At 41.1% G+C, this 26,364-nt stretch overlaps 1 protein-coding gene across 1 annotated transcript in view; it reads right to left on the minus strand.

Moving 5' to 3' along the window:
* Positions 1 to 26,364, minus strand: part of TRIM62 (tripartite motif containing 62) — a 151,050-nt gene that overhangs the window by 37,675 nt on the left and 87,011 nt on the right. The window contains exons 2-3 of the mRNA XM_069240293.1: positions 7,163 to 7,258; positions 1,374 to 1,630 (exon numbers count right to left, since the gene is read on the minus strand). Of these exons, the coding sequence (XP_069096394.1) occupies positions 1,374 to 1,630; positions 7,163 to 7,258 (353 nt within the window). The remainder of the gene's footprint in view (positions 1 to 1,373; positions 1,631 to 7,162; positions 7,259 to 26,364) is intronic.

Raw genomic sequence — 26,364 nt, forward strand, 5'->3', positions numbered from 1 at the left:
ATAATGTCGAAAACGTTAACAATCTATGGCTCAGGATCTGTGGCTCTAGGAGGTGCAGTAAAAAGGAACCAAAGTTACCAGCACACATGATGCCTTACCTGGCGTTCACAACCTCACTTCTAGTGGAGTCGCAAGACACCAAAGGCAACACTGTGCTGAATACGGTGACACTGATGATGGGAAAGCCCATGGAGAAATTTTCCTGAGGGAGGATGTTCAAATAAGTTATGCACAGGAGTTCATATCCTTTAGAAATTTGATCCCCTCAAGCAAAGGGGTACAGATAGAAGCATTTGGCTGCAGACGAGTTAGTAGGCAAGGAGGCTCCTTTGAAGGTGCAGTAAAGTGAGGCAGCAAAAGGACTCATTCGAGCTGCCTCGGATGGCAAAAATGGGTCAAAAGGCATATCTTTCAGTATCAATCAGAGAAGAAAAGAACAATCTCAATGTGCCAGAGAGAGAAAGATGGCAAGAAAAAAATCTCTATGTAGGAGGAATGATCTTCAACAAATTGTTTGTCTTTGTTTAAATTTCATTTTGCATTCTTTATTGGGTACATATTCTGATTCTTTCTTTAGCATATGTATATCAAATCTCCAAAGATGCTTCAAAGAAGGAAGCACAGAAAAAGTTACTGAACTTATTTAAAGGATATGAGAGCAATATAAAGAGTGAGAATATTTTAGAAACTGACCCCAGAGTAAATACGGAATGAGCTAATACCATTTAGCTTGCTTTGGAGAGTTGAGGGTGCAGTGTATAGGACATTCCTTCAATATCCTTCAAGGAGAAAGATCTGTGGGAGAGGGATTTTTTTAAGGAAGCTTTTGAAAAAAGATTACTCTTAAGATGTTCCTGGGCCAGCCTCCTACAAGTAAGTGAGAATGTGAAACCAGACTAGCCAAAAGAGTTGGAGCTGTAACTGGAGGTCACAAAAGTAGAACTGGTGAGTTGCCCTTCAGGATTGGGGTATAGAAGCACTCGAAGAAAAGTGCGAAGACTTATGCCTGGAGGATAAGTAAAAAGGGATGGATATTTTAGTTACATATAAAGGAAAAGTACAACAGACAAAGAACCTCTGTCCCAAAAAGGGGAGAGTGAGAGAAAGACAGACATCTTTGGAGTACCCCAAAATCAAACAGGCTAAAAAGGTTGATAAACAATATCAATGGTAGATAGTACAGTGGCCTGCAACTACTGTAGGAGAAGGAGTTAAGGGAAAAAAAAGATTACAGGATGATGTCCCAGTATAGTGGGACGAGTGGCACTGGTAGCCCCATAAAGAAGAGACAGCAGAAAGAGAATAGGAAGTAGGTAGAAGCCTTTTCTAATAAGCACTAGCATAAAAATGAGGAGGCATAGGTTGTGGCATACTTCTCAGATAAGGATGGGATGCCCCCTAGGAATGCATGACGGTCCATCTCCCCCAGCTTCTCTTGCAGGATCTGTATTCCTTCTTGCAGCTGGCGAAGCTGTTGACTGTAGCGCTGCATCTTTTGCTCGATGTCTGTCAGAGTCCGAGCTGTGTCTGCCTCCAGCTCCTCCAGCATGGACTTTTGACGTTCACGTAGAAGACGGTGCAGGCGCTCAAATGCCTCGCCAATCGTGGACCGCAAACCCTTCGCAGATATCTGTGTAGCACAATGGGAACAGTAATAGAAAGACACCAAAATTTAGACGAACTGGACAAGCCTGAACCCAGAAAAGACCAACACAACATGTTAAAATGCAAGATACCATTGGTCAAAACCTAGTCGGATCCATGGTTTGATAAGTGGTTTGCAGTAATGTGGTGAACAACGGTATATACATCAGATGCAGTGTTGAGATAACTTCACAGGTATCATTTACTTTCCATTTGTTTTTTTGTGTAAACCTGGACCATCCTTCCTTCTTCAAATGTTCCTTAAGTTCTTTTCTGTCCTGTTATAACCAGTGTAAGGGCAACAAGGCACACAAGCAACTAACAAGACAATCTAATTGTACCTCCTTCTTTCAGCCCAATTCCCTTCTGTAATAACGAAAGCTCTCTTAGCTCCTTCTCAGAATTTTGTAGCAGTTTCAGCATACAATAAACACTAAAATAACCAACAGTATACCCTTCTCCCGTCACTAACAAAAACTAACCTGCATTATTTGAAAAGGCAACTCAAAACTGACGAACTTGTACTAACTGTAGGGATAGAATCTGAGTACAGTTTGAACCCTGTTGAACCTAATTCTTGGAAGTTCCATCCCAATAGTAGGATGTCAAAAAAAAGATCAAAACCATCTTCATAATGGTCCATTTGCATACGGGCCATCTCCCCTCCTTGTAAAATTGTAATAAGTTGCCTTCACTCAGATTTTCATGGTAATACATTGCAATGGCATTTATGTAGCACTTACTCTTCCTGATGAATTCCCCTCCCCTGAGTGCCCAACTGCATGCAAAACTTGTATCCTGACTTAACTAGCCCCTGCGTCGCACTAATCAAACATGTGCAGAGACCACGGCCAGTCCCTTACCTGTCCTAAAACCCCTGTACAGAATCATAGACCCGCCCATTCGTATCCCTAGGCTCACATTATTAGACCAGTCCACATCCCTTTTCTTTCTTATACCCTGCATTACCTATCCTCTAAAAGTCCCTGACCAGTGACTGCTTTCTTCACGTTACATTGTGCATTTCCTTTCACTTCATTGTCCTCACACTTGAATTCTTGTCCGCTGCCTTTTCCCAGGCTTCAAACTTAATCTTCACCAAACAATCCATGCTCAATCTCTCATGCTAGAGCCATCTCTACCTTCTCCACATAGCTTACTGCGTTTTCTTCCTACTTGCAAGCACCCTTCATCATTTCCCAATTATCCTTTCTACCTTCCTCCCTGACTCACTCTCTCCCTCCCATCGAAGTTAAGGGATTAAAATAAATAGTGGTGCTGTTCGGGCTTGGTCAGCACTGGTGCTTTTCCGGCTTCGTCAAATTCATACCAAAACACAAGAATGTTCAGTCATAAAGCGTACCCAATTTTAGCCTGCACTTTACATTAGACCATAAATTATATTCTTGCTAACAAAAGGAAAACACTTACATCATTCCACGCCCATCAACAGAAAGTCATGAATATCCAGATTAATAGCACCTTAATTTTCACTCCTGTTAAGGCTCATGAGAAGTTAAACCCACAGCAATTAAAGAGAAGATGCCTCCACCCATGAAATGTGTGAATCTTTTATTGCTATGGAGACATACAATACTTGCCTCATATGATGCAAATTGTTGGAGTAGTGCCATAAACGTAGTGCAAATATGCATCTCAACCCATGGCTAATCTATCAACCCTAACAGATCGTTCGTCCAAAAAAACGCTATCAAGCCATTAAACAGGCCCGTGTGGTTTGAGAATGAAGCCACACTTTAGGTAACTTAATCCTTCTCTTAAATTCTTGCCTTTTCCCATTCTTGACTTTGTGGTGAGATCCCAAAGTAATTGAGAATACAATAGAAGGCACTGCGCTCATGATCTCATTGCAGCGTTTTATACTGAGTTCCACAGTGTTCTTCTCCAGGGCTGGCCAGCTGTGGCATAAGGGGTCATGCCTTACTCTGGTATTGCTACTATTTGCAGGAGCGCACCTTTCAAGTGAATGAGAGTATCTCCTCCGCCTCAGTTCACAAGCTGCTGTTCAGGGTTCCTCAGGGCTCTTTCCTAAGCCCTACGCTTTTCAACGAATATATGGTCACCCCCTGGCAGATCTTGTAGAGACTTTTGGTGACACCTTGTTTTCCTACGCCGACGATACCCAATTGTCTTTATCCTTTATGAAGAATGGCCTTGAACTGAGACCTGCCTAGAAGCATTGACACTGCATGGATTATAATAGTCTAAAATGTAATTAAAATAAAACAAAGTCCTGGTGGTGGGTAATCAGAATCAGCTCTGGGGCTCATTGAACTGGTCTGAAGTTCTAGGCCCATTCCTTCCACTAAGCAGGTGGTGAAGGATCGTAATGTTTACACAGAATGCAATCTTGGGATGGACTTTCAAATTAATAGGGTTGCCACCGTGTGTTTTAAGTTACTTAAAAGCCTGAGTAAAATTATGGGGCCCCTGCAGGACCCTGCTCACAGATCTGTTGTGCAGGCTTTAATTATTTCATGGTTGGACTACCACAACGTACTGTACTTGGGAATCTCGAATCCCTCATGAACAGACTGCAGATTGTGCAAAATGTGGCTGCTAGGCTACTCTGGCATATCTCTTGTCATATTTCAGTCTCCGCTCAATTGTAAGAGCTTCACTGGTTACCCACTACAAAAAGAATCCAGTTTAGGGCACTGGGTATTATGTATAAAGCAATGGTCAGCCCTTATGTTCCCAACCGTGCTTTACGCTCATTTAACCTGAGCCTTGCAGTACTCCCGCGGGTGAAGATTGTTAGACAAGGAGACTGGTCTTTTATATCTCTGCCCTAAGTTTTAGAATATGCTTCTCCATGAAGTCCATACTGCCACTTCGCTTGAGGTTTCCATAAGAAACCCAAGACTTGGCTGTTAACTGCTGTGGGTGCCGCTATCCTCTCTGTTTTAGTGCTGGGAAGCCCTATGAGTAGCCATGGGCATTATAGACGTTATTCAGTATAGTAACTTAAGCCTGGGCCAACGTGTAGAACTGCCTGCTAAAACCCATCCTGGAGGAAACCTAGAGAGGAAACTATCGGCAATCAGCAAAATGAGCATGGGGTGTGCCAAAATATCAACCCAGCATATGTCTGAGTGGTATATATATGTACAAATGCAACATACATGCAACAGACTATGGCCCAGCCCTGGTGGAGTGTTACTGAACACCAGACTTAGTGTAATGCAATTGATAATATATGACATAATCAATCTGGCAATGGTGGCCATAGCAGCCACTCAACTAGCAACACAGACTACAAAATGACATAGGCAGTTGATCGAAGAAAGCAATTTCCTGGTTTTGTCAAGAAAACAGCACAATGTGAGCCTCACAAACAGTTGTGAAGATTCTGGATAGGCCAGCAGACAAGCAAAGAATGTTAAAAGCACACATTCCTTCAAATAGAGTTTCATCAGTGTCTCTGAAACAAAGACAGGAAAACCTTGTACTGAAGGAATGCTACAAGTCATTTATAAAAGGCATGAAGTTTGTTTACACTCCGGGCAATGTTAATGGCACGATTGATGAAGTGCTTATGAGTCTGGTTAGCTAAGATCCAGGTTAAGGTGGCACTAGACTGTGGGGTGCCTCATTGGAGAAAACGATGCATCAGATCTGTTAGATGTCTTTTGATAGCTTATTTCCTTAGTTGTAGAGAAGTCCTCCACAGTAATACAGGTGTTTAGATCCACGTTTCATCTAGGTGACACAAAAATCCAGAACAGCAGCAAATGAACAGCTGAGTAGGTTGGCAAGGTTTGGTAGCAGCTGCTAGGAAGTGCAGGTTTTTTCTGAAAGGCTCACACTTACAAAGGCAAGGTCCTCATGAACCATGCACAAAAGATGAGCAATGGTAGGAAGAGGTGCAGCCCTTCCCCTTCTTTCATGGACAGGAGATCCCTCTTCTGTAGGAAGTTGAAGTGGTCCTTCTGAAACAGATGAAAAAGGACTACAAACCAGTCTTGGTATGCAAAGTAGAAGCTAATTAAAATATGAAACATTCTGGGTTAGGCCAGATCCTTTGAGGAACTCTGAGGATCACACAATTAATATTCATTAAAGATACATGAATCTTCCTATTCACTCCAACATCATGATGTTGCCCTGGCATCCAGGACCCCCTCCCCACCCCCAGTGACTCAGCAGGAGAGCACATTGCCACTTACTTGAACATTCGATACAAAAGCATCTCTGGTTTGATGACTTCCTGGAGAATTCCCCAAGCATGTGGGAAAATGGAGTTGCTTGTTTTCCTGTCAACCCTTCTAAAGCAAGTTATAGAAACATGCAGTGCTTTTAAGCCCCTTTGCATAGATGTCTGGCCAGCTGCCAGATGTGTGCAGTGGGTATCCTCTTGCTTCTACATGTATAAAATTGCCATGGTATTGTCTGTGTGCATCACCATTTTTTTTTTTAATTCATTCACTGGAAGAAAGTCTGAAAACTTCCTTCAGCTGCAATATGTTTATCGTGGGGTACAAATTTGATTTGTTTGAAAGGGTGGTTAGTGAAGGATTCCCTGCAATAAGCCCCACATCTCAAGCATACTCTGATCAGTCTCTAGTGACTGTGTGCTCTGGACAAGACAGGACATGCGGAAGGTGCATCTCAACAAAAAAGTGGTAACATGAGTAAACCATGTAAAACAACAGGACCATGGACTGCAGACCTGTGATAGACTTGGAATCCAACAGCTGGCCGAAGTCAAGCTTGTCATGGAGTACCACCACTGTGCAAGACTCTTCTAGTCCCAGAAGCTTCTGGAACCAGCAGAGTGAACCAATCTTGTTGCTCATGATGTTATCTGTTTTCTGTCTGTAAGCAGTTATCCTTCAGAGGAGGAAGAAAGGACTTAGCTAGGCTGATAGCAGGATCTAATGAATGCCAAAACAAAGCAGCAAAGGAGTAGGCCAATACAAACGCAGAAGGTGCTGTAAGACTTTCTTTGTGTTGGAGCATGTTTATGTTGTAAGGCACACTAATGAAAACAGTAGCCCCATGATGATGTGACTAAAAGAAAGGGGTTTATGATGTATTATAAACAAATGTAATCTGCATTTACACATTTGCTGGATTGGCATATAACAGAACTGTTATCAAAAAGGTAACAGATGTACAAATTGTTACATGGTTACTACTAAAATAGGGGTAAATACCCCCGAACTGTGGGTCTCTATTGGGCCGGCAGATGAATTCCCAAAGTAGTCAATGCTACCTCTTCACCATTACACATTTTATCAAGCTGAAGGTGATGCAAAAAGCCCACTGGTGATAATGGAGGAAGTTTAATTTGAAATTTTAGAAATTCTGTTATGTAATTTCGTTTTTTAATTGCACAGCCTTATTTATACAAGTTAATAATGGATATGGTCTATGGAAATTTGAATACCGCAATAAGCAGATGACAAAAATATTTACATGATCCGTTGCATGGTGATGCCATACTCTTCTTTAAAGGTCTGTGTAAACCAGTTTATCCTCTTCTAAACCTTACCTTCGTCTCAGCAAGCTGGCGCTTTAGGAGCTGCAGTGCCTCAGTGTGTCCACGTTCGCTGTCTTGTAAGGCGCGAAGTTGTTCCTTGAGTTCTCGCTGAAATAAATGAAGACAGTGGGTTATATCATTAAGGTGTAGGGAGCGATACACAATTTAGAAAGGCAGGCAGTGCAATCAGGGCTTAATGTGGGTGGTATTTCCAGGTTCACCCACAGACATTGTGGTCCAGACCTGTGATGTACAAAACAGGCTGTTATAGACAGTTAAGACTTCAATCAGTTTCCTAGCTACACTAATGCTGCGGGAGGTGGGGGGTGGGCAGTTCCCTAGTAAAGCTGAGGCGAGGCTACTGACCGATGACTGTCCACTTATCTGAAAACCACTTACCAGGTCTGTCCCCTGACTATCCTAGCACCCCATTACATCTCTTAAACATTTTAACAGTCAGAAACATTCCTCCACTAAGAACCCATTACAGTTTTCTTGGGAGAAAGGAAGTTCTGTCTCTAGCAATTTGTTATCAATTGTACTCAAATCAGCCTAAAATGTCCTCACGTCCCATTGCTGCAAAAAACCCAAACATCATTCAGAAACCTGGCAAAAAGTGGCTTTAGAACCGATGTATGTTTTAAATGTTTGTCACTGACCATTTCAGTCTAGCACAGTGATGGTAATATCGAAGTGAAGATGAAGTCTGTCGGTTTGCAAGAATTTAATGGCGATAATCAGAACTCACTTTAGATCAAGGTGTTGCTGAAAATTTGATCTAATCTGATCACTTTAGTAACAGTGGGCCAGGACAAATGCTTATGCATTCTACAAACCTCTAAAGGTTCAGCAATACAAACTGCAGAGGGGAATAGAATGGGTTATTAACCTGTGCAGTGGAGGCATCAGGATCCAAGCCTGATTCTTCCATACTACCCATCTCAGTCATGAAATTACAGGGATAATCAAGTCACAAGAGACCAGATGTTCGTATAGGGTTTACTGTTGAGCACTGAATTGCAAATGAGTGAATTGTGTCTGGGGACTCTAAAGCTTGATATGAGAGCAGCTAACTAGCTAACACCAATGCAATGCTACGCCCTGCCCATCAAGAAAATACAAAACTGTTCTATACGCATGCACAAGGTACTAGGGTAGGGGGCAGGAGCATGAAACCTTTCTACTAGCTTGTAACCTGGCTTAAAATAATCAAAGAACGAACCCAGTCATAACCGATTCTTTGCCTAGATCTTCTTCCATGCTTCGCTACTTCCCATTGGTACGTTCTGGTATAATGCAGAGATTGCATGGGGAGTGCACTTGGGCAGGATTTGGGATAATACTTAGAATTAATAAGCCACATCATTGCTTGACTCCTGGAACTACACAGTCAGAATGTTTACCGGTCTATCGAAAATGGAGTAGGTTATCAGCATCCTGAAAAGTCTTCACATGATATCTCACATTGAGGAGTCTGTTAAGGCCAGCCAAGGTAATCATAGTTGGGATCTAATTTCCATAGGAAAAGTGATTTGTGACTTGGCTTTATCTTTGGCATCGTTTGATGAATCTTCATGACATTTTCCAAATAAAGTGTCTTCTAGAGTCTTGTGCATGGAAAGTTTTGGGGTGAACTGTCAAGCGGGGGAGGCAAGAAAAAGGGGAAGCGGGGCAAAAAAAGTGTGCTTCTTTTGTTAATTCCCATAGACTCTTTCCTGCATCCTCACCACTGGACGGAATTACACTAAATTTGGCAAAAAGGTAGTTTTTGGTCAGCCGATTACCCTTTTTTCTTATCTTTTCAGTAGTTTAAGAGAAATGAAAGGAAATCCAAATCTATATTTATACGGTTGTGACGACTTCACAAATACTCCAGATCTCGTGAAGAGATTTCATTGGCTGTCAACATTTCAAACAGGAAGTGTCGGCAGCCAGTCTGGGACTGGGCTTCAGCAGAGTCGAAAAAAATAAAATAACCTCCAATAAAGAAAAGGGCCAGGGTAGGGATACCCTTGAGCCCCTAGCCTTAGTGCACGGATACCCCTGGTAACCTCTTAAAATAAAAAAATGGGGATCAAGGTGAACTGAAACCGCACCTTCTTCCTTTATTATGTGTATGCAATTTGTGGCACTTTTCAGTGCACGGGTCGTGAGGGCCAACCCCCTAGACCTCAAATAGCCATGGGCTCATAACATTGAAACTTTTTGTTCTTTATTTGTCCACAATGACAATATCTAATCCATCATAGCCAACGCGTTTCATCCTCACGGACTTCTTCAGGGCTATAACATTTTTTACAAATACATAAGATATCAATCAATATAATATTCTATATACATCCTCCACCCATATTAAATATAAAATGCCGTGAAAAAATTAAAATCATCAATAATCACCATCATGGTCATTTTTTATTTTATTAAAGAGATTAAACTAATGACAACTTATAGAAAAATATAAATAGAGGAAAAAAGGCTAAAATATTTTTGTAAATTAAATTTTTTTAATTAATTGCAATAATTTCCAACATTGTCAGTTTTGTATTTATTTCTTTGTTTCCGTCACTTACTCCAAAACTACCTATGTCATCTTATTACCGTATTTTCCGGCGTATAAGACGACTGGGCGTATAAGACGACCCCCTACTTTTTCCTGTTAAAATATAGGGTTTGGGCTATACTCGCCATATAAGACTACCCCTCTTCCAACGCACACCAAATAAAAATTAAAAAACATCAGGTTTGATTTTAATATGGTAATTTTAATTCAAATGCTTATGACATGCAGGTACGTAGTAGGAAAACTGTCACTTATAAACATAAGGCTGTTTGTCATCAAACATGTAAACATAAAACAGTGCAAGTGGATTAAACTTTTCCTAATTCACTCTAAAGCTGAAAGGAAGGATAAGACAATAAACCCATGGGAACTGCCATGCTGTTTGTTCTCTAAGCTGTCAACCAAACTGGAACTGAAGATGATAGGAGGAAGATAACAAACAAACAGAGAGAGAGAGAGCAAGTGCCGGGCAAGATCCTGGGGAGTCAGCAACGCCCATCATAACTCCAAGCTATTTTTACAGGACTTGCTGGCTTGACAGTTTCTCTTTAAAAGCCTTCAAAATCCTCCTGTTCGTCATCTGATATCATAAGTAAATCAATTACATCTTGTGGTACATTTGTAAGGCAGTCATCGTATGGATCTAATTCCGTATCAGATGGTGTGGTCTCAGCTTCGGGTTTCTCTTCATCTTGCCACAAGTAGTCGTCCTCCATACCATCTAATGAATTTGATATGCCACACTTCTTGAAAGACTTGATTACTGTTTCTGCATCAATATCATTCCAGGCTTTTATGACAAACTTGCACAAAACATCCAACTGTGGAGCACGCATGTTTCCTCCTTTTGTGAATGACTTTTCGCCGCTAACCATCCACTCATTCCACTGTTCTCGAATGCGATCTTTAAATGGCTTGTTTAGGCACACATCCAGTGGCTGTACCAACGATGTCAATCCTGCAGGAATAACTGCCGCATCTGTGTTTATTCTTGCCAGCCTTTGCTTGGTGCTGGGAGTTAAATGAGCCCTGAACATATCCCACACCAGTAGACTACGTTTTTGAATAAGTCCACCTGGTCGCCTGCTCCATACATTATCAAGCCATAGCTTTACCCCTTCTTCATCCATCCAGCCTTTTTCATGTACATGTACAAAACAACCAACAGGAAACTTGAGTTTCGGCATTGTTTTTCTTTTAAAAATAATCATTGGTCTCAGTTTGGCACCATCAGCTGTGCATGCTAGTACCACTGTAAAACTGGACTTCTCATGTCCTGTTGTTTTAATTAAAATTGTTTTTGCACCTTTTGGATGGACAGTTCTATTTCCAACCATATCAAAATTCATTGGAGTTTCATCCATATTTCCGATACTACTTAACGCATAGCCATGTTTATTGCGCTGTTGTATTACATATCGATGGAAACTATTTACTTTGGCTTCAAGATCTGCAGGTAATTTTTGTGCAATTTTCGTCTTTTGCCTCAGTACCAGATTATGCCTTTCAAAGAATCTAGTACACCAGGATACAGTGGCTTTAAATCTGTTGCTGTGATCTGGGTTAGATTTGGCCCACTGAAGGGCAAACAAACGTATTTGATTTCGTGTCACTATATAACCACTTTGGCGATGCTCATTCACCATGTCTGCTACATGTTTTTCGAGTTCTGGCCAATGTGGGGTGCCTCTTCTTAATGCACACTTACCCCTTGGCATACTCCTTAATGCTTTTTCATTTGCTTTCCAGTCCCGAACCATCTTTTCTGTTACTCCATATTGTCTTGCAGCAGCACAGTTATTATGTTCCATGGCAAAGTTTACAACTTTAAGTTTGAAACTGGCTTCATATTTCTTTCTTCTTGCTGGTGGAGCCAGGATGGGGTCTTGTCTGTTAGCCATTTTTATACTGTACTGTATGTACTGGTGCTGTACTGTATGAACTGGTACAGATACTGGTACTGGTGCTGTGCTGTACTGTATTCACCACCACATGTATCTGCTCACCAGATTGCCTTCCCTCAGAATCACCAACAATACAACAACCAGCCAATCACGGAGAATGAATATTACATTTAAGATTGTTGAAACTGCAGTACAACCAAAGTTAAATGCGGTCAAAATATATATTTTTTAATAATATTGTCATATCCCAATCCAAAATGGCCGTTACTATATGGTAATCTCCCAACATGTGCCATGCGCGAGAAGAAAGAAACAGAAAACAGAAAACAAATGTTGTTTCTATGGTACCGTAATAGCGCGCTTCGAATAGCCTGGGGCACGCGCAGGAACACGTGCCTGCCCAGACAACTGCCAGCGAGGACGCGGAACCCATCGTACGCTTGGAATTCATTTCCAAATGCAGCGTACGGTGGTTCAGCTACAGGGCGCCTGCCCCTGAAGTTTCGGCACGCCGTATACCGGCGTATAAGACGACCCCCGACTTTTGAGGAGATTTTCAGGGGTTAAAAAGTCGTCTTATACGCCGGAAAATACGGTATGTATTTTATTTTAAACTCTTCATTTTTATATTTTTGTATATTGTTTTTAAAAAAAATATGAACTGTTGTAAAAAAATGTGTTTCTTAATATAGTAATTGCATATATGTTACTTCCTACAAAGTAACAAACTTTATCCTCCACATTTAACTTAATTTTGGTTATCAATTAGTTTTAATTACAAACAACTCAAAATTTCAAAGATTTATTTTGTGTTCTTCTGATTTTCATCTTTCCAACACTATTCCATTTCCATTAGAAGTAAGGCTGCATATAAATTTTGTATTGTCAATTGATCATCTACTAGGACAAAATAAAGATGGTACACACTATTACAGAAGAAACATCAACCCATACCTCATAATTGTAGTATGTAACGCGTTCCCCACAGCAGAACGCCATCCGATCTCCTGACAATGAAACAGATTGTGTTCTCACACATCGTTTTTATACTTGCACTAACCATTTCCACCTGAAGCAAGCTGAGACATTTCCTTTTGAGATATATAACGGTGGCGGCCATTTTGAAATGGCACTTGGACCACACTTTTATATAAGCTTTGCACTGACGATTTCATATATATTATTATTTGATCACTCACTAAAACAAAATAGACTGTGCTTACAATAACATATGGCAAAATGTATAATTATTACACCAGAAATACTGATCCATACCTCGCACTTGCGGCATATAATACACTCAACATACTAATAAAATCTAATTTTTTAGCATGTGATGATGGCAGCCATTTTGAAGGGGCACCTTTTGCCATATATTTATATGAACTCTACATAAACGGGTTAAATATATGTTGTTATTTTACCATCTTATTAAAACAAAGTGTGCGTTTTTATACTTATGCAATCACTAACATCTGGGGCAAACTAAAAAACCATAGAAAACCTCATTTCTTAAACCATATAAAGGTGGCGGCCATTTTGAAATGGCACCTTTTATGTATAATGCACTCAGCATGCCAGTAAAATCTCATTTGAAAACATATACTGGTGGCGGCCATTTTAGAGAGGCACCTTTTACCTTATATTTGTACAGAATCTACAGAAGCGGATTTGATGTAAGTTGTTATTTTCATCGTCTGCTAAGACAAAATAGATGTTTTAATACTTGTGTGATCGCTTCCACCTTGAACAAGAAAAATGACCTCATTTTAAGACATATAACAATAACGACGTTTTGAACCTCGTTTTAAAATATATAACAATGGCGGCCATTTTAGAATCACACTTTTTTTTTTTCTTTACCCACATTTATATTGATCATGTACAAAGAGTTCTAAAAGATATATTATTGTTTTGTCTTCTACTAAAACAGGATAAAATATACCTGCTACAACATATAACAATAGTGCAAATTATTAATTTGGAAACATCAGTCCATACCTCACAGTTAATACTTATAACGTGCTCCACTGTCAAAAGCCATCAGGCCACATATCACTAAGACGTCGATTGTATTTTTATACATCATTTTAATACTCATACTAGACACTTCTACCCAACGCAGATTTAGAAAACCTCACTTTAAATCATGTAACAGTGATAGCCAATGAAAAGTGGCACTTTTAACCACACATTTCATTAAGTTCCCAAAAAATAATGAAATTTGCTATTAATATTTAATCCTTCTTGCACTGTTCGTAATCTATTTATCCATTTTGCCTCAGCTTTGCTTAATTTCAATTCCCTGTCACCTCCTCTTTCATCATGAGGTACATGTTCTAAACCATGAAACCAAATCTGAGTGTTGGTGGGATGGGAAGACTGTACATGTGTGGCCACAGGATATTTAATATCTCTGTTTTTTATAGCTCTTATATGTTCCATCACTCTTGTCTTTAGACTCCGTATACTACTGCCAATATACAACTTGCCACACGAACATCCCAAGACGTAAACCACAAATGTTGTGTTACAATTAATAAACAAACTGATGTTATATTCATTCAGGGTATTGTATTTGAACCTTTTTATTTTGTTAACTCCTATTTTACATACGGAGCAACCCCCACACACATAAAAACCTTCTGGTTTCACATCCAACCATGTTCCCACCTTAGAATTATTGTGATTATCTTTTACGTAACTGGGACATAGTATATGTTTTAGAGTATTACCTCTTCGATAGACCATTTTTGGTCTTTTAGATATGGTACCTTCTGGCAGTGTGACAGAATCCAATATATGCCAATTTTTTCTTAGTGCATTATAGACATGACTACTGTACAGATCATATTTGGTAACAAAACTGACTTCCCGTTTTTTTATCCTTCACTTCAGTGTTTTCTTTTTCTTTATGATTTTCCTGTAATGTATCCTTCCTAATTACTTTTTTGATTTTAATTTTTGCCTTTCTCAGGACATCCTTATTGTATCCTCTTTTACGAAAGTCACATTCTATTGCCAACAACCTTTTCTCAAAGTTTTTTTGTTGGCTGCAATTGCGTCTAACTCTCAACATATGGAATTGATTTAATGTTTTTTTTCGGGTGAGCACTGGTGGCATGGAGTACGTTATTACAAGAAGTGGGATTTTTAAAAATGTCAATATGTATGGCATTGTTATGTACATACAATTGCAGATCTAAAAAATCAATTCTATTTTTATCATATTTAAGGGTCAATTTAACATTAAATCTATTTTTGTTCAAGAATGTATGATATTCCTCAAGATCAGCCAAATTCCCATTCCATATAACCAGGATGCCATCTATATAGCGCCCATAAAAAATGATGTTATGAATCCATTGATGCGATTGACGGCCCCAGGCATGCTCCACCTCACACAAGCCCATGAATAGGTTTGCTTAAGATGGAGCAAATCTGGAGCCCATCGCCGTCCCCTGTTTCTGTAAGAACCAGGTTCCATTATAAAGAAACGCATTGTTGGTTAGGATTATCTTGGCCATGTCCAATAACATCAATGTGTGTTCTAGAAAACTAGCATTACGTTTAAAGAGAAAATACTTTAATGCTTCCAAACCACAGTCAGTTTTGTATACAAGTATACAGACTCTCTACATCCATAGTCACAAAAGTTAGATCCGTGTTATCCCAAATAAAATCTTCCAATTTATTCAGCAAATCCTTACTATCCCCTAGATAGGAGGGTACATTTTTCACAAAAGGCTGTAAAAAACCACCTACATATTCTGACATATGTTCAGTAGGGGATCCTATACTGGAAATAATAGGTCTTTCAGGTGGAAAATTACCTTGTTTATGGATTTTACGTAAATACATGGATATTTTGGATGATATACCTTTAAATATTTAAACTCGTCATCTGTAAGTAAACCAGATTCATGCCATTCCACAAATTGAGCATTAATCTGCTGCTGTATCCCAGCAGTTGGATTATTATCCAATCTTTCATAGCAATTTATTACAGATAATTGTCTCTCAATCTCTTTCAAATAATCCACCTTGTTCATTAGAACAATATTCCCACCTTTGTCTGCTTCACGTATGACCAGATCGTGGTCATTTTTTTAATTTGTCAAGATACCCTTTTCTTTGATGGTTAGATTGAATTTATGTGTACACATCCTTTTCGTATGGTGTAGATCTTCCGTTTTATAAAGATCTATAGTCATTTTACGATGAAATTCATCTATCAGACTATCTTGTGTACTAGGTGGTATGAATTTCGATGGTAACTTTAAGTGACTGTGTGTTCTTAAATGCTCTTGAATATCTAAATCACTCGCCATATGTATTAAATCTCCTATCTCCTCCGTATTGTCAATGGTCACAATCGTATGGATATCCCTCAAATCGGCAATACTCAAATTTGATGTGCTAGATACATCTGTTGTATTTACAATTCTCTTGGAATGTTCTGCAAAAAACTTTTTTAATTTAAGATTTCTCACAAATTTAAACAAATCCACATGTAAGCACACAAAATCATATTTGGCACTTTGACAAACACTTAATACTTTATTTAGCACCTGTATTTCTTCCTGACTCAATACTCTTGAAGTTAAATTAATAATCTTTAGATCACTTGAATTATCGTTAGAACATTTCAAGAATTTTCCTTCATTGTTATTGGTAACTTCCGTATTTACATATTCACCCCTTTTGAGCTTTTCGCCTGTAGTCTTGTTTGTACACCTGTTTTTATGTTTTTTTCCCCCTCTTCTGGTCCAATGTCTTTTGTCCTGATCATTCTCCTTTTGTTGCCTAACGTGAATCTTTGTACTTTGCATAAAAAAACTTGAATTCTTATTGAAGGTGTTACTTGTGCCTTTTCCCGGATCACTATCACATGAAGAGAGAGATATGCTACTTGAAGAAGTACTTGTGTTCCTATTGCGATCGTTTTGTACAGGATCTTTATTGACGAATACATCATCGTAACATCTCGCAAAAGTAGATTCGTCCCCTGGCATAATCATTGTCATCTCAATTGATTTTCTTCTGTTTTTTGTCTTCCAAATATAATTGGTAACATGATAGCACCTTCTTCAAAATCTCATCGTTTTTCTGTGTAGCCTCCATCAAATTAAGTTCTTTAATTGCCTTCTCTAAACGATTGATCTCTTCTCTCAACTTCTTTACTTTCCTTTCTGAATTTGTTACCAGAATATTCATCTTTTTGTAGGATGCCTCATGCAAACCTTCCTCCCATCCTTGTAGTAAATCTGCTTCCAAATCCTCAAAGTTCTGAAAAATCAAGATCCGCAAACCTCTTGGTATACGTTTATTCTCCATATATTTCTTATGGGTGGCTCCATCCCACCACTTTGCCAACTCTTGCTTTTTCAATTTTTCCAAAGCCATGAATTTAACTTTTTGTCCATCCTTTTGGTCATATTTGTAGACTGCGTTTTGGATCTAGTTATATTCTTTGAAAAAAGATCACCCAATAGTGCTTCACATTGTCATCAAATTCCATTTTGTTCGCACTATCTTACAAAGGTCCAAAACAGAAGTGCGGTAAACACCAAACAATGAAATTCTTAAAATAAAAAAAATGGGGATCAAGGTGAATTGAAACCTGGTAACCTGCCAGGGCAAAAAAAGCATTAAAATAAATAAATAAATAAAAACACTTCTCAGTGAAAATCTCGAATGTTCATGTATTTCTTCAGGACTTAAAAAAAAAAAAAAAAAAAAAAAAGCTAGAGTGCTTTCCCGCGCTTGCTTTGATTTTTGCCCCCAAGTGAGCCAGGTCAAGGGAGCATAATATTTTTATTTTAAGTATTTTGCCCTTCCTAGTGCTCTCTAGAGCACCGGGGACTGCCACCACTCCCACCGCTCCCCGGGCTAAGTAGATTAAGTACCTCCCCACCATATCCCCTGGGCAAACAAGTAAACAAATATAAGGGGGAGCCTACGGACCACACCAGGTCCCGCCACTACCCCAGGGCTAAGAATATAAATTAAGCAGGAGAGGCACGCAGCACCACCCCTCCCCAGGGACCACCACATCCACAGGACAAAATTGGAGGGACATGCAGACTCCCCCCTCCCCCGCGCACCGGGGACCCACACCTCCTCGAGGCAAGATCCTAAACAAATATAAGGGGGACGGGTCCTCTGGACTGCCCCTCCACCCATCTGTGCCCGAGGGACCACCACCTTCCCTGGGGTATACAATGATTTAGACAGGGGATCCGTCTCGAACACCTGGCCCCGGGGACCACCACCTCCCCAGGGCAAAATTAAAAACATGGAGGGGTGTCGCGCAGCCCCCCTCTTGGAGCCATACATGGCCCTGGGGACAACCAGGGCCGGCACCTCCTACCCCTGTCTCGCCCCGAGGTGCCCACCCTTGGGAGGTAGCTGTTGCTAAAGGCCGTGCATGGTTGGATTGTGCGCGGCGTTGGCTGGATTAACGAAGTAATTAAAATTACGTTATGTAAAAAAAAAAAAAACAAAAAAAAAAAAACACACAGACATTCACTGAAGAAAACAAAGGTCACAGGGACATTATAGTGAGGAAATAGAGTTAAAAAAAAAAAATAGAAATGAATGTAACAAAAAAACAAAGGTTACATGGACTTTATAGTTAGGCTCACAGTTTAAGTGTACAAAACCATAGAAATTTCCCAGTATCGTTAGAGTTATCTCAAGTAACTATAACTCGTGCCGTAAGGTAACTATGACTCGCGCTATCGCCATGCACAATTTTCTACTAAATAATTTGACTGCAAATGTTACATTGATATTATCAAAGATAGCATGAGTGATGTATTATGTGAGTTAATTAGCAGTGCATGGTAAGAGCGTGGAGTTATAGTTACCTTAGGGCACAAGTTATGTATGGTTACTTGCGATAACTAACCCTGACTGTTGAATTTCTATGGTTTGGTATGTTTAATATGTGAGCCCATCTATAATGTCCCCGCTTTTATTTTCTTCAGGAAAGTAATTTTCAGTACTATTACTGTTATTCAAACCACCACTGCGCACAGCAGCGGTTGGCCTCAGAGCCTTGCCTGCAGCTAGACCCTGCTGCCAACCCCTATAACAACCCAACCCCGCATGGCCCACCCACCAAAGGTCAATCTCAGCCCCAGGCACCCCATTCCCCAGGGCCCAGCCTAAACATTTCCTTTTTTGGGGGGCGGAGGGAGAGTGTCACCAAGAGGCCGATCTCAGCCTTGGGGAGCCCACCCCCAAGGCCTGGCCTAAATATATATTTATTTTATTTGGAGAGTGGGCCGCGCAGCCGCCCCCCCTCCGAAGGACCGTTCTCAGCCCAGAGGACCCAATCCCCTGGGGCCCGGCCATGTGACCTGAGTGCCCTCAGTGACAATGTTGGGGACCGAGAGGGGAGCCTGAAGACCCCTGCATTACCAGTCGACTCCCCACCTCCTGTGGCAATGCTGCATTAGAGAGGGAGCTGGTAAAGCAGGCAAAGCAGCTCCCTATCTGTGACAGCAAGGGTTCCTCGGTTTCCCTGCCTGTCTCTCCACTGGCAGGAATACCGAGGAAACGTCTGCTTGCAGTGAGGATGAGCTGTATGACAACTCTCCCTCACTGTGAGTGGACTGTTTGTTCTCACTTGGTGACAGCTCTCAAAGCTCCCGCCAAGTCACAGCAAGCTGCTACGTCCCAGAGGTGGGCACCCAGGGATATAGCAGGAGCCGGCCCTGGCGGTCAACAGGGCTGTTATTGGCTCCTTGAGGGGGACCTCTTTTCAAAATTAGCCCTGGGGAGGTAGAGTCCCCGGGACTACATACAGGCGGCCTCCCCTCACATTAGATTCACATTGGTACTCCGGGGAGGTGACTGTCGCCATGGCTGTGGGGTTGGGCAGGGGGTGAGAGCAAGGTAGCCCATCCGCTTTACTTTTCATTAAAGCCCTGGGGAAGTGGCGGTCCCTGGGGTTGCGGGTAGGGGGGTGCCCTTGGGCCCCAGGGAGGTGCGGTCTCCAGGGCTGTTGATGGTCTGGTGTCCACCTGCACTGGTAAAACCCTTGGGAGATGGCAGTCCCTATAGGAAGCTGGCCCTCAATGTAATGTACAAAACTAGGTGCACTGTGCAGAGGGTTCAGGCAATCACACTTTGGTTTACAGAGGTAAAAATAAAACCACTGAATGCTCTAATTTTCATGGTAACTTGGTCGAGCAGTTAGGCTAATCTTAGAGAACTGCAAAGCATTTATTGTACTCACAGTATCAATAAACAAGACCACACACTCAAAAGGATAACTCGAGACCAATTGACAAAAATACTTCAAATTTGTATAAAACATTTTAAGACGAAGATCATCACAATCAGGTAAGTACTTTTTAAGTTAGGAATTTTTGAAGTTTTAATAAAAATAGTATTTTTGTGCATAATTATGCACTATAGGGATCAAGGATGAAAATACTTTGAAAATGCATATACAATCAGTCAATGCGTTTACCAATATCTCCTTTTGCAGGTATGTTGAGGTCGTCGGTGGGCACTATGGACCAGGTGCAGAAAGTCACTGGAGCTGGTGCAAGGCCACTGTGGGGGACCACTCTGAAAATGCACTGCACAGGTGGACTTCAAGGTGAGTCCGGTGGGTCCCCTTGGAGTGTCAAAGTTGCAAGGGGTGGGAGACCCTTAGAGCACAGCTGCATCTTCGGTGCAGGGCACAGGGCGGACGGGTGCAGGGCAAATCGGTGAGCCAGAAGCGGTCTGCAAAAGTGCCCTTGAAAGCAGGAGTTAGGGCTCTCTTGAGGGTTGCTTGCAGGTCAGCGGGGGGCAGATCGTTTCTGAAGTCCCTCAATTGGGGCTTACTCCTGGTCTTTTTACAGTCCAGAATGGACTGTCCTTCTTAGTGTCTGGCGTGAGGTGACCAGTACCTAAGGCTATTGCACTGTTTGGCCACTGGAGGATGCAGTGCCACCAAACCTGGTACACTTGCAGAGTTTTTCCTCATGGTCTTTCAGTGGGAGTTTGGTCCGGCTGCGGCATCCGGTCCATTGTTAAACAGCCAGTCACTGAAGTGGCTTTTGCTTGGTCTTTGGTCTTGGATTGCAGGAGAGTGATGTCTTCACTCTTGAGGGAGATCTTCTGCGATTTGTGAAGAGTGGAGGTCCTCTGGGGGCTTGTAGAGTCTGTACAGTGTCCAAGCAACCCCTCAGCAGTGATTGTCGAGTCCTGGGTGCAGCAGGACTCCAGTTCTCGAGCCTTGGATCTTCTTTGTTGCCTGTCTTCTTTTGTCCTTGGAATTAGAAAATCAGATTTCTTGGTCTAGGGATGCCCAAGAAATACTGTATTGAGTGGGCGTTTAGGGTAGTGCCTGGTAGTCACCAATGGGTCATCTACCTTAGGGTGGCTACACCCACTAAGTGACCACTTCCTGTGGGCAGAGGTCACTTCCCTACACCTGACTGGCTATTATCCTTCAATGCAAGATGGAGGAAATTGAAATGGAGGGGGTCGCCTCACATACAACACCTTAGGGGTGGTGCAAGCTGGGGATGACCACTCCTCCCATCCTTTGTGCGGCTTCCTGCTGCTGCTCCCACCAAAAGTGGGAGTTTGCAAGGGGGCAGCTATGTGCTGCTAGCAGCAGGCTTGGGGGTTGAGTTTCAAGGGCGGTAAGCCCTTTGAAGCTCACTAGCAGGGCAGTGCACATTCCCAAGGGAGGGGGCGTTTGTACCTCCACCCAGGAAGAGCTTTGTTCTCTTATCTGGTGGTGGCAGGCTGGTTGTGACCAACCAGCAACCATACCAGAGAGGTGACCCCTGGGTACATGTGGTGGTAAATCCAATACTGGTACCAGTTTGGGTTTATCATTCAGAGTTGTTTGATACCAAACAACCCAGGGTTCAGAGTAGCATCATGTAGCTGTGAACCTCTTACTGCCCAGTGTCCAACACATGTATTCAGTCAGTCAAAATAACTTTATTCAGCATGTTGCCATAAAAGTACACATGCATACATATAAATCATCATAAAATTCAATACTTATTACATAATTCAAAAAGCAAGACTCTTCAATCTGCAGTTCTATGGAATCTAAACGTACCACTTAAGCCTACTAAATATAAAATAATAAATACTTATAAAATCGTATACAACAATAAAACAGTATTTGGATTCCCTTAATAAGTAATCACATTGCTAATTCATATAGATTCCTAATGGTAATAGCGGATTTAATAAAACTTAAAATAGAGCTGCATATTTGTTTGGACGAGAAGCTTTGAATGCCAATCAATCCTTCTGTATAAGAGAAAGTGTGCAAATTACGCAAAATAGGTAATAGAAAGGTTTCCCTAGGAGCTGAATAGTGTACAAAATAAAATAAAGTGACAAGTATCTTGTTTCGAGAAATTGTCACAAGGGCATGGCGGTAATGTTTTTTCCCCACACACATTTTGTTGGAAACGCCACTCTTAAATGTATCATATTGAATCTAAAAAGTACAAGTAAAGAGTATAGGGAGGGGATCGGAAACCAAACAAAATAAGGTTCTATCGAATTTGATGATGGAATTTGTACATATAAATCAAAAGAACTCAATTTCTCTGCCACTTGGTATCTAAGATTCGTAGCGTACTCTTTATATCGAGATTTAACGATTTCCTTCGCATTGGCGGGCAAGAGCTCTAGTTTAAAGTCCAAGTTTCAAAAGCAGTTATGAACAAAATGTAACCATGGAATTTTGTTATGGTTTGCTAATGAAATACAATCTTTTACACAATCATGTGTTAAAGTAGCCGCCAGATTTAACCATACTTTTATCCATAACAGAAGGGGGGCAATATCTATCAAATCTGTAATGTAGCCGATTTCCAGCTCCTCATGGCATATAATATTCGCTACATTCTTGGGTACCATAAGTAGTCGGTGAAGAAATTTATTCTCTGCCCGTTGTAATATACTTGAACTGGTATATCCCCAGAGGCCACCCCCATAAATCGCCGCCGAGACACATTTGGATTTATAAAGCCTGATGATCTGATGAACCGGTCTATGTCCCAATCTACAGGCAAAGCGAAAGATTGCTTTAGCATTTCTTTCCATTTGTTGAAGCTTAAAATTCAAATGGAATTACCATGACAGAGAGGAACTTAGGTACAAACCTAAGTAGCAAAAGTCTTTTACCTTTATTAAGGTGCTCCCCCCCCATTGTAAAACTTTTAGTGCGTGTGTTTTTAGGACCGCAAATCATAACAGGTGACTTTTTAAAATTAACTTTCAAATCAAGGTCTTGTGTGTGCGTTAAAAAAAGGTCCAAGAGGGTCTGTAGGCCATTGGCCGTGCAGGCAATTAAAACGGCGTCGTCAGCATACAATAAAATCGGCAATTGTCTAAAACCCATCCTTGGAAAATCCTTACCATTTTGAGCTAATTAGCTATACAAGCCATTTATGTACAACAAAAATAAACAAGCATTTACAATGCGACGGGTCTTGCGTTTGCTCATGTTAGAGCCGATCGCGTTGTAAACTCCTAACCCAACTTTTCACCTATAGGGCAAAAGTGCATTTATGTACATAACCCGAAAAAGTGAAATTAACTATGTAAAGCGCTCTACTTCTGCCAAGCGAGATCGCACTCGTTAATGAGAGAAAAAGAAGTCCAGGAGCTCGATGGAATACAGCGAGCCTCGCATGTTTTCTGTACTTGGTCGCTGCGCTCGAGGAGGGCTAGCCACCGGAAAAGGCATGACGTATGCTTGCCTTCGACTAATGAAAGCAAGCGGATTTTATTAGGCAGGCCCACGAACCAATAAAAAACACTGACGTGAAGCTGACAGGGCTCCGAGCCCTTTTCTAAATACAAAAGAGTCTCGCTGCGATACGCGTGCGCAAGCGCATGCAACGCAGGCTCGAGCCCAAAAAGGTGCCAAAGTGCAGCCCTGTCTAACACCCAGATTAGATGCAAGGGGATGGGATCTTTCGCCATGTTGTCCAAACTGAATTGTAATAGTAAGGTCAGAATATAAACGTTTGATCAGATCCAACAGATCTTGCTCAACCCCCATTATGTCCATTATTTCCCACAGTTTTGCTCTATTCACCATATCAAATGCACTGGACAGGTCTATAAAGGCTAGGTGGATAGATTCCCTTTTTGCAATAACATATTTGCTAAGGATAAGGTGTGAGTTTAGGGCCTGATCCACTGTGCCTAATCCAGGCCTAAACCCATATTGAATTGGCAATAGAATGTTTGTCCTTGCCACCCACTCCTCAGGCTGATTCAAAATAACACTCCCCAGAATCTTTGTCGTGGAATCAATGAGAGAAATGGGTCTATAGAAAAGGGGGTCAAGCCTATTGCCCTTTTTGAATATCGGGACAATTATTGCCGTTAGCCATGAGGAAGTAATAGAACTTCGAATAGCGCTGTTCAGAACGTTTGTGATTAACGGAACCCACAAGTCGGGTAAAGATTTGAATAAATCTGCTGGAACCCCATCGTGGCCAGGAGCTTTCCTTAATTTCATTTTATTTATTGCTGTAGTGATTTCATGTGTCTCAAGTAAAATTCCACTCTTAATTGGAATGGAAGTAGCCGGACATGAGAGGCCACATATCTCCGCACCATGATTAGTGTTATTTGCAGACTGAAATACGGATGAAAAATGTTCTGCCCAGACCCCCTCTGGTATCAGACAGTCTTCCTCCCTATTTACCCGTCCTGAAAAATATGGATGATTAACCACCTTCCAGAATTGAGAGGGAACCCTCAATTCTGTGGCTGCCATGAGATCTTTCCATGCGTTGATGCGTATTTCATTCTTCCTCTCCTCGAGGACCGACTTATATCGGCCCCTAGCCTGTTTAACTAAATCACGACTGAATGGTATAGATTTAATAGCTGTTTTTAAATCTCTATGGGCGGCCGTACAGGCCGAATTAAACCAACGTTGAAGTTTTATACCTTTAGGATGTTCAGCACACGTCAATGTCTCAGAAATAGCACAGCTTAAATACTCAAAAGCAGTTATAAGATGGGTGCAAGTGGGTTGCAGAGACAAGCAGGTATTGATGTGGACCTTTTTTGTGTTATAAGGTTCTCATGAAAGGTATTAGGGTTTACTCTCTCCCATCTCATACGGGGGCCAAAATTTATTTTAAAAACCACTTTTCCCTTGCATACTGTCCTAGGTGAAATTACCTTAGTGTTAAAAGCTAATTTTATACTCAAGGGATTGTGGTCACTAGCACAGTGGGATTTAATTTTAAAATCCACAATTGAACGAGAAAGTGAAGAGCAAATAAGAATAAAATCAATAATGCAACCATTCAAGCTCCCTGTATAGGTGGGTATTTCCCTTATCTGACTATTTGTCATGTCCCTTGCAAAAACAAGATCAAATTTATAGATAAGGGTATTCAGGGCGTTGCCTAAATTAGAGTGGATAAAGTGATTAAGTGACTCTCTACCTTCTATGGAGGCGCCACATAAATAAGGTAATTCATGATTACATAGTTGAACATTAAAATCTCTGACCCAAATCATGTCAAATTCCCTGTCCTGGAGTTTTCCAGCAGAGTCTAAAAGGTCTGTAAGCTTTTTGAGGCTTCCTGACAGGGCCATACTCGGAATATTGTATAAAAATGTAAAAGTAAAATATCTTTTCGCCCAGTCATTGATAATAAGATCACCAAAAAAAAGGCGGAAGACCAAATCAAAGAAACCTCAATTTTTGGAAGTAATAATGACACAAGTATCAGAAGCCCACCACTTGCTCTACCCGCTCTAGATGGAAGAGCTGGCTGGGACACAGAATAATAACCATCTAAATAAAAGGGTACCGTAAGCCAAGTTTCTTGAAGACAAATGATATCAAAAGTAGATACAAACTCCAACCATTCTGTGTTTTCAGCTTTGGATCGAAGCCCAGCGATATTCCAACTAATTAAGGATAAAAAAAATCAATACTTTCCTGGGGCATTGTCCCGGGCTCCTTAATTATGGCACTATCTATAAAGTTCTGTGATAAGCTAACTGGCTCTTCAGACCCTATAGGTGATTCCAAAAGTATATGCCCTCCCACCAACTCATTTTCCTGTATGATATTATGTGGAAACCCCATCCCCTCCATTTGTCAATCATTTACATCAAGGGTGGACAGATTTTGGTTGCCCTCAAGGTCAAGAATGGGGTTCCGTAAAGGTGCCTTAGGCAGGGCTGCATTTAATCCGTGGGAGTCCTTCGTAAAAGGAGGTGATAAAGTGGTCGGCCCACAGAAAAAGCTTAATGAGTGAATTTTAATCCCACCGTCCCCTTTCGCACAGGACAGTGTCGCCAGCAAGTGATTAACAAAACGGAAATTTGCAAAGTTAATCACTATACAATCACCTTCATATACTTTTTTGGACAGACCTACCCACTTCACCCTTCTTGCCATAATTATTCTGTTATTTAGATCATCTTGATATCTAAATTTTCACCTCATCCAATGTGTACATTTCCTTATTAGAGCGTGAGTATCTTCCTTCTGGGCGCAATCAAGGGGGGGCACATTAGCTAAGACTAAAACATATGGCATACTATCCGGCGGAAGCTGTAAAACCTCCTTTAGAGTGGTGGAAGATCTGGGCTTGAAAGCTGTATCAGGTTTCAACAAAGCGGTCGTATCACCAGTCTGGGTGGGCGGAGAATCTGTTGATGGATCATCATAAAAGCCACGAGTAGATATACAATGGGCCGATAATTGATTTGCTCCATTAAGC

Source organism: Pleurodeles waltl, chromosome 6, assembly GCF_031143425.1.
Source record: "Pleurodeles waltl isolate 20211129_DDA chromosome 6, aPleWal1.hap1.20221129, whole genome shotgun sequence".
NCBI lineage: Eukaryota > Metazoa > Chordata > Amphibia > Caudata > Salamandridae > Pleurodeles > Pleurodeles waltl.